Source organism: Oncorhynchus mykiss, chromosome 7 (genome assembly GCF_057628025.1).
Source record: "Oncorhynchus mykiss isolate SJ-2025 chromosome 7, ASM5762802v1, whole genome shotgun sequence".
Taxonomy (NCBI): Eukaryota; Metazoa; Chordata; class Actinopteri; order Salmoniformes; family Salmonidae; genus Oncorhynchus; species Oncorhynchus mykiss.
Window position 1 is genome coordinate 65,290,448 of NC_143028.1, and position 9,553 is coordinate 65,300,000.

A 9,553-nucleotide genomic window follows, 5' to 3' on the forward strand; every position below is an offset into this window, starting at 1 on the left:
AGAAGAGGTGTAGAGGAGTAGAGGAGTAGATGTGTAGAGGTGTAAAGGAGTAGAGGAGTAGAGGTGGAGAGGAATAGAGGTGTAAAGGAGTAGAGGAGTAGAGGTGAAGAGGGGTAGTTTAAAAGAGTAGAGGAGTAGAGGTGTAAAGGAGTGGAGGAGAAGAGGTGTAGAGGAGTAGAAGTGTAGAGAAGTAGAGGTGTAAAGGAGTAGAGGAGTAGAGGTGTAGAGGAGTAGAGGAGTAGAGGAGTAGAGGATTAGAGGAGTAGAGGAGTATAGGTGTAGAGGAGTAGAAGTGTAGAGAAATAGAGGTGTAAAGGAGAAGAGGAGTAGAGGTGTAGAGGAGTAGAGGAGTAGAGGAGTAGAGGTGTAGAGGAGTATAGGTGTAGAGGAGTAGAGGAGTAGAGGAGTAGAGGAGTAGAGGAGTATAGGTGTAGAGGAGTAGAGGAGTAGAGGAGTAAAAGTGTAGAGGAGTAGAGGTGTATAGGTGTAGAGGAGTAGAGGAGTATAGGTGTAGAGGAGTATAGGTGTAGAGGAGTAGAGGTGTATAGGAGTAGAGGAGTAGAGGAGTAGAGGAGTATAGGAGTATAGGAGTAGAGGAGTAGAGGAGTATAGGAGTATAGGTGTATAGGAGTAGAGGAGTATAGGAGTATAGGTGTATAGGTGTAGAGGAGTAGATGAGTATAGGTGTATAGGTGTAGAGGAGTATAGGTGTCGAGGAGTATAGGTGTAGAGGAGTAGAGGTGTATAGGAGTAGAGGAGTAGAGGAGTATAGGTGTATAGGTGTCGAGGAGTATAGGTGTAGAGGAGTAGAGGTGTATAGGAGTAGAGAAGTAGAGGAGTAGAGGAGTAGAAGTGTAGAGAAGTAGAGGTGTATAGGTGTAGAGGAGTAGAGGAGTATAGGTGTAGAGGAGTAGAGGAGTAGAGGAGTATAGGTGTAGAGGAGTATAGGAGTAGAGGAGTAGAGGAGTAGAGGAGTAGAAGTGTAGAGGAGTAGAGGTGTATAGGTGTAGAGGAGTAGAGGAGTATAGGTGTAGAGGAGTATAGGTGTAGAGGAGTAGAGGTGTATAGGAGTAGAGGAGTAGAGGAGTAGAGGAGTATAGGAGTATAGGAGTAGAGGAGTAGAGGAGTATAGGAGTATAGGTGTATAGGAGTAGAGGAGTATAGGAGTATAGGTGTATAGGTGTAGAGGAGTAGATGAGTATAGGTGTATAGGTGTAGAGGAGTATAGGTGTCGAGGAGTATAGGTGTAGAGGAGTAGAGGTGTATAGGAGTAGAGGAGTAGAGGAGTATAGGTGTATAGGTGTCGAGGAGTATAGGTGTAGAGGAGTAGAGGTGTATAGGAGTAGAGAAGTAGAGGAGTGGAGGAGTAGAAGTGTAGAGGAGTAGAGGTGTATAGGTGTAGAGGAGTAGAGGAGTATAGGTGTAGAGGAGTAGAGGAGTAGAGGAGTATAGGTGTAGAGGAGTATAGGAGTAGAGGAGTAGAGGAGTAGAGGAGTAGAAGTGTAGAGGAGTATAGGTGTATAGGTGTAGAGGAGTATAGGTGTAGAGGAGTAGAGGAGTAGAGGTGTAGAGGAGTATATGTATAGAGGTGTAGAGGAGTATAGGTATAGAGGAGTATAGGTATAGAGGAGTATAGGTATAGAGGAGTATAGGTGTAGAGGAGTAGAAGTGTAGAGGAGTATAGGTGTAGAGGAGTAGAAGTGTAGAGGAGTAGAGGATTAGAGGAGTAGAAGTGTAGAGGAGTAGAGGAGTAGAGGAGTAGAAGTGTAGAGGAGTAGAAGTGTAGAGGAGTATAGGTGTATAGGTGTAGAGGAGTATAGGTGTAGAGGAGTATAGGTGTAGAGGAGTAGAAGTGTAGAGGAGTAGAGGATTAGAGGACTAGAGGAGTAGAGGTGTAGAGGAGTAGAGGAGTAGAGGAGTAGAGGTGTAGAGGAGTAGAGGAGTAGAGGATTAGAGGAGTAGAGGTGTAGAGGAGTAGAGGAGTAGAGGAGTAGAGGTGTAGAGGAGTAGAGGAGTAGAGGAGTAGAGGATTAGAGGTGTAGAGGAGTATAGGTGTAGAGGAGTATAGGTGTAGAGGTGTAGAGGATTAGAGGAGTAGAGGAGTAGAGGTGTAGAGGAGTAGAGGAGTAGAGGAGTAGAGGTGTAGAGGAGTAGAGGAGTAGAGGAGTATAGGTGTAGAGGAGTATAGGTGTAGAGGAGTATAGGTGTAGAGGAGTAGAAGTGTAGAGGAGTAGAGGATTAGAGGAGTAGAGGAGTAGAGGTGTAGAGGAGTAGAGGTGTAGAGGAGTAGAGGAGTAGAGGTATAGAGGAGTAGAGGAGTAGAGGTGTAGAGGAGTATAGGTATAGAGGAGTAGAAGTGTAGAGGAGTAGAGAAGTATAGGTGTAGAGGAGTATAGGTATAGAGGAGTAGAAGTGTAGAGGAGTAGAGGTGTAGAGGAGTAGAGGATTAGAGGAGTATAGGTGTAGAGGAGTATAGGTATAGAGGAGTAGAGGAGTAGAGGATTAGAGGAATAGAGGAGTAGAGGTGTAGAGGAGTAGAAGTGTAGAGGAGTAGAGGAGTAGAGGAGTAGAGGAGTAGAAGTGTAGAGGAGTAGAGGTGTAGAGGAGTAGAGGAGTAGAGGAGTAGAGGATTAGAGGTGTAGAGGAGTATAGGTGTAGAGGAGTATAGGTGTAGAGGTGTAGAGGATTAGAGGAGTAGAGGAGTAGAGGTGTAGAGGAGTAGAGGAGTAGAGGAGTAGAGGTGTAGAGGAGTAGAGGAGTAGAGGAGTATAGGTGTAGAGGAGTATAGGTGTAGAGGAGTATAGGTGTAGAGGAGTAGAAGTGTAGAGGAGTAGAGGAGTATAGGTGTAGAGGAGTATAGGTGTAGAGGAGTAGAAGTGTAGAGGAGTAGAGGATTAGAGGAGTAGAGGAGTAGAGGTGTAGAGGAGTAGAGGTGTAGAGGAGTAGAGGAGTAGAGGTATAGAGGAGTAGAGGAGTAGAGGTGTAGAGGAGTATAGGTATAGAGGAGTAGAAGTGTAGAGGAGTAGAGAAGTATAGGTGTAGAGGAGTATAGGTATAGAGGAGTAGAAGTGTAGAGGAGTAGAGGTGTAGAGGAGTAGAGGATTAGAGGAGTATAGGTGTAGAGGAGTATAGGTATAGAGGAGTAGAGGAGTAGAGGATTAGAGGAATAGAGGAGTAGAGGTGTAGAGGAGTAGAAGTGTAGAGGAGTAGAGGAGTAGAGGAGTAGAGGAGTAGAAGTGTAGAGGAGTATAGGTATAGAGGAGTAGAAGTGTAGAGGAGTAGAGGAGTAGAGGAGTAGAGGAGTAGAAGTGTAGAGGAGTATAGGTGTAGAGGAGTATAGGTATAGAGGAGTAGAAGTGTAGAGGAGTAGAGGTGTAGAGGAGTAGAGGAGTAGAGGAGTATAGGTATAGAGGAGTAGAAGTGTAGAGGAGTAGAGGTGTAGAGGAGTATAGGTGTAGAGGAGTATAGGTATAGAGGAGTAGAAGTGTAGAGGAGTATAGGTGTAGAGGAGTAGAGGAGTAGAGGTGTAGAGGAGTATAGGTGTAGAGGAGTATAGGTGTAGAGGAGTATAGGTATAGAGGAGTAGAGGATTAGAGGTGTAAAGGTGTAAAGGAGTAGAGGTGTGGAGGAGTATAGGTATAGAGGAGTAGAGGATTAGAGGAGTAGAGGATTAGAGGAGTATAGGTATAGAGGAGTAGAAGTGTAGAGGAGTAGAGGTGTAGAAGTGTAGAGGAGTATAGGTATAGAGGAGTAGAAGTGTAGAGGAGTATAGGTATAGAGGAGTAGAGGATTAGAGGAGTATAGGTATAGAGGAGTAGAAGTATAGAGGAGTAGAGGTGTAGAAGTGTAGAGGAGTATAGGTATAGAGGAGTAGAAGTGTAGAGGAGTATAGGTATAGAGGAGTAGAGGATTAGAGGAGTATAGGTATAGAGGAGTAGAAGTATAGAGGAGTAGAGGTGTAGAAGTGTAGAGGAGTATAGGTATAGAGGAGTAGAAGTGTAGAGGAGTATAGGTATAGAGGAGTAGAGGATTAGAGGTGTAGAGGTGTAAAGGAGTAGAGGTGTGGAGGAGTAGAGTTGTGATGGGGATAAGTGAGGGGTAGACAGTAGGACAGGAGGACAGGGGGACAGGTGGATTGCACTGGTAAGCTCACCTTGAGACCCTCAGCCCTGTTGATGGCCCTTAGGGGCCTCAGCACCCTTAACACCCTGAGGATCTTCACCACAGAGATAGCACTGGACCTAGATAGGGCAGGCACAACATTTGCTTGTCTATAATCTGTATTTCTACCTGGACAAAGACACACACTCATAACTGAATGATATATCGAGCACGGTAGATTCAGTTGTCACAGGAGTGCAATGACATTTTACATTCCCAGGGACTACTTACTCCATGAGCATGGAGAGGAGGGATACGGTGACAACTATCAGATCCAAAATATTAAAGGAGTTCCGGCAGAAGGAGCCAGGGTGCATTATGGCTCCATATACGGTCATCTAGGGGAGAGGAGGATGGATTCTGACATGATGAGATTGGTTGACACATAAACCCTCTCAAAGCAACAAACCATGAACCCACATGAACCACAGCTGCTCATGTGAAAACATATACTGTAGAACTCTTCTGCAGTGCACAATAAAAAATAAATTAAGTGCTGCAAAAGTGGATGTAACATATTGTCGAGAGAGTTTGTCACATTAACAATTTAAGTGTGTAGCCCTTTCCTGGGGTCAATGACCGAAAGCACCCTCTTTGGCCTCATGGGAGGAATGTTATTCATATTTTTCATACTTTCATAATTAATGATGTATTTATTTTTTATGATGAAAATCCGGTATTTGTATGCCAAACAGTCTATGTATATAAAGTGTAACATTAGGATGCAAACTCAACATTGGATACATTTAAACTCTATATCTGACATGGTGAAGGTGTCGTCTTTCTTTAAAGCCCTTAACCATGTGTATATTTTTGTTTCAGTGGATGTGTTCAAGACTACCAAGAAACACTCTGTGTGACCCTGATTTAGCCCACTGCAGTAAAAGGTTAACCCATTAATGTACTTGGTAATGTAAATGTACTTTTCATGTAAGACAAATATCCCATTCAACCAGTACAACTCTACTAGTAGTGGAAAAGACAAGCCGTGCCTGGTTACCTTGAGGACAACTTCCACGGTGAATACTGACGTGAAGACGACGTCAGCGGAGGCCAGCACCTACACAGCAGAGACAGGGCAACATCATCTCAGAGCAGTATCAGTGCACCAGAGTCCTTTAGCAGAATCTCCAGTGTAGACCTCCACATAGTTTAGGTAAGGCAGTCTGTGTACACTAAGACAGTGATGCTTTATTTACTTTGCTCATACACTACAGAGCAATAAAGTAGAGAAACCCCCTTGTGTCAGTTATGTTGTCAAAATTCTATCACTTTACTGAAAAAAGTGATTTTCCCTTTGAGATAAGGGGGTGAATGATACAGCAGGCATATCTGTGGGCACCTGGTTCCTGAAGGACATGGGGTCGATGGGGTCCTCGGCGGCTAGGGAGATGCTGCTGAGGAGGATGAAGAGGAGGATGGTGTTGGTGAAAGTGGTTGCGTTGATGATGCGGTGGCACAGCTTACGGAACCTGGAGGGGGACACAGCTTACATCACAGGCTGCAGACTTCTACACTGAGTAACTGGCAGTCAAATAAGGAGGCTAAAATAACCACACAACACCAACATCATAATCCATTCATCATCATCATCATCCTAATTCATTCACCATCATCATCATCATCACCATCCTATTTCATTCATCATCATCATCATCCTAATTCATTCATCATCATCATCATCATCACCATCTTAATTCATTCATCATCATCATCACCATCCTATTTCATTCATCATCATCATCATCCTAATTCATTCATCATCATCATCATCATCATCATCATCATCACCATTCTAATACATTCATCATCATCATCATCATCCTAATTCATTCACCATCATCATCATCACAATCCTATTTCATTCATCATCATCATCATCATCACCATCTTAATTCATTCATCATCATCATCATCACCATCATCATCACAATCCTGTTTCATTCATCATCATCATCATCATCACCATCTTAATTCATTCATCATCACCATCATCATCATCAACATCATCATCATCACCATCATCATCACCATCCTAATTCATTCATCATCATCATCATCATCATCACCATTCTAATACATTCATCATCATCATCATCCTAATTCATTCATCATCATCATCATCCTAATTCATTCATCATCATCATCATCACCATTCTAATACATTCATCATCATCATCATCATCCTAATTCATTCATTATCATCATCATCATCATCATCATCATCATCCTAATTCATTCATCATCATCATCATCCTAATTCATTCATCATCATCATCATCATCATCATCACCATTCTAATACATTCATCATCATCATCATCATCCTAATTCATTCATTATCATCATCATCACCATCCTAATTCATTCATCATCATCTTTACCATCCTAATTCATCATCATCATCACCATCCTAATACATTCATCATCATCATCATCATCATCCTAATTGTTTCATTATCATCACCATCATCATCATCACCATCCTAATTCATTCATCATCATCATCACCATCCTAATTCATTCATCATCATCATCATCATCACTATCCTAATTCATTCATCATCATCATCATCACCATCCTAATTCATTCATCATCGTCATCATCACCATCCTAATTCATTCATCATCATCATCACCATCCTAATTCATTCATCATCATCATCATCACCATCCTAATTCATTCATCATCATCATCATCATCACTATCACCATCCTAATTGTTTCATTATCATCATCATCATCATCATCATCACCATCCTAATTCATTCATCATCATCATCGTCATCCTCACCATCATCACCATCCTACTTCATTCACAATCATAATCATCATCCTAATTCATTCATCATCATCACAATCCTAATTATTCACCATCATCATCACCATCCTAATTCATTCATCATCATCATCCTAATTGATTCACCATCATCATCATCACCATCCTAATTCATTGATCATCATCATCACCATCCTAATTCATTCATCATCATCATCACCATCCTAATTCATTCATCATCATCACAATCCTAATTCATTCACCATCATCTTCATCACCATCCTTATTCATTCATCATCATCACCACCATCCTAAGTAATTCATCATCCTAATTCATTCACCATCATCATCACAATCCTAATTCATTCACCATCATCTTCATCACGATCCTTATTCATTCATCATCATCACCACCATCCTAAGTCATTCATCCTCATCATCATCATTGTCATCATCACCATCCAATTTCATTCATCATCATCATCACCATCCTAATTCATTCATCATCATCATCATCATCACTATCACCATCCTAATTGTTTCATTATCATCATCATCATCATCATCATCACCATCCTAATTCATTCATCATCATCATCGTCATCCTCACCATCATCACCATCCTAATTCCTTCACCATCATCATCATCATCATCACCATCATAATTCATTCATCATCATCATTGTCATGATCACCATCATCATCATCCTAATTCATTCATTCATCATCATCATCACCATCCTAATTCATTCACCATCATCATCACCATCCTAATTCATTCATCATCATCACAATCCTAATTATTCACCATCATCATCACCATCCTAATTCATTCATCATCATCACAATCCTAATTATTCACCATCATCATCACCATCCTAATTCATTCATCATCATCATCATCACCATCCTAATTCATTCATCATCATCATCACCATCCTAATTCATTCATCATCATCACAATCTTAATTCATTCATCATCATCATCACCATCCTAATTCATTCATCATCATCAAAATCTTAATTCATTCACCATCATCATCACCACCATCCTAAGTCATTCATCATCATCATCATCATTGTCATCATCACCATCCAATTTCATTCATCATCATCATCACCATCCTAATTCATTCACCATCATCATCACCATCCTAATTCATTCATTCATCATCATCATCATCACCATCATCACCATCCTAATTCATTAATTCATCATCATCATCGTCATCATCACCATCATCACCATCCTGATTCATTCATTCATCATCATCACCATCATCACCATCCTCATTCATTCATCATCATCATCATCATTGTCATCATCACCATCCAATTTAATTCATCATCATCATCACCATTCTAATTCATTGATCATCATCATCATCATCATTGTCATCATCACCATCCTAATTCATTCATCATCATCATCATCATCATCATCACCATCCTATTTCATTCATCATCATCATCATCATCATCATCCTAATTCATTCATCATCATCATCGTCATGATCACATCATATCCATCCTAATTCATTCATCATCATCATCATCATCATCATCATCACCATCCTAATTCATTCATCATCATCATCACCATCCTAATTCATTCATCATCATCATCACCATCCTATTTCATTCATCATCATCATCACCATCTTAATTAATTCATGATCATCATCATCGTCATCCTCACCATCATCACCATCCTAATTCATTTACCATCATCATCATCATCCTCATCACCATCCTAATTCATTCACCATCATCATCATCGTCATCATCATCATCATCATCATCATCATCACCATCCTAATTCATTCACCATCATCATCACCATCATCACCATCCTAATTCATTCACCATCATCATCATCATCATCACCATCCTAATTCATTCACCGTCATCATCATCATCATCACCATCCTAATTCATTCACCATCATCATCATCATCATCATCATCATCATCATCACCATCCTAATTCATTCATCATCATCATCACCATCCTAATTCATTCATCATCACCATCATCATCACCATCATCATCATCATCATCATCATCATCGTCACCATCCTAATTCATTCATCATCGTCACCATCCTAAGTCATTCATCATCATCACCATCCTAATTCATTCATCATCATCACCATCCTAATTCATTCATCATCATCACCATCCAAATTCATTCATCATCAACATCATCATCATCATCATCGTCACCATCCTAATTCATTCACCATCATCATCATCACCATCCTTATTCATTCATTCATCATCATCATCGTCATCATCACCATCATCACCATCCTAATTCATTCATCATCATCATCACATCCTCATTCATTCATCATCATCATCATTATCATTGTCATCATCACCATCCTAATTCATTCATCATCATCATCACCATTCTAATTCATTCATCATCATCACATCCTAATTCATTCATCATCATCATCATCATTGTCATCATCACAATCCTAATTCATTCATCATCATCATCATCACCATCCTAATTCATTCATCATCATCATCATCATCATCACCCTCCTAATTCATTCATCATCGTCATCATCGTCATCATCACCATTCTATTTCATTCATCATC

At 40.5% G+C, this 9,553-nt stretch overlaps 1 protein-coding gene across 2 annotated transcripts in view; it reads right to left on the reverse strand.

Annotated features, from left to right (window-relative positions):
• The window catches only part of LOC110528387 (dihydropyridine-sensitive L-type skeletal muscle calcium channel subunit alpha-1), a 45,936-nt gene that overhangs the window by 14,706 nt on the left and 21,677 nt on the right, over positions 1-9,553 (reverse strand). For both annotated transcript variants that reach the window (XM_036983978.2, XM_090241749.1), the window contains 4 exons: positions 5,504-5,633; positions 5,162-5,221; positions 4,393-4,499; positions 4,154-4,241 (listed from right to left, as the gene is read on the reverse strand). In XM_036983978.2, the coding sequence (XP_036839873.2) occupies positions 4,154-4,241; positions 4,393-4,499; positions 5,162-5,221; positions 5,504-5,633 (385 nt within the window). The remainder of the gene's footprint in view (positions 1-4,153; positions 4,242-4,392; positions 4,500-5,161; positions 5,222-5,503; positions 5,634-9,553) is intronic.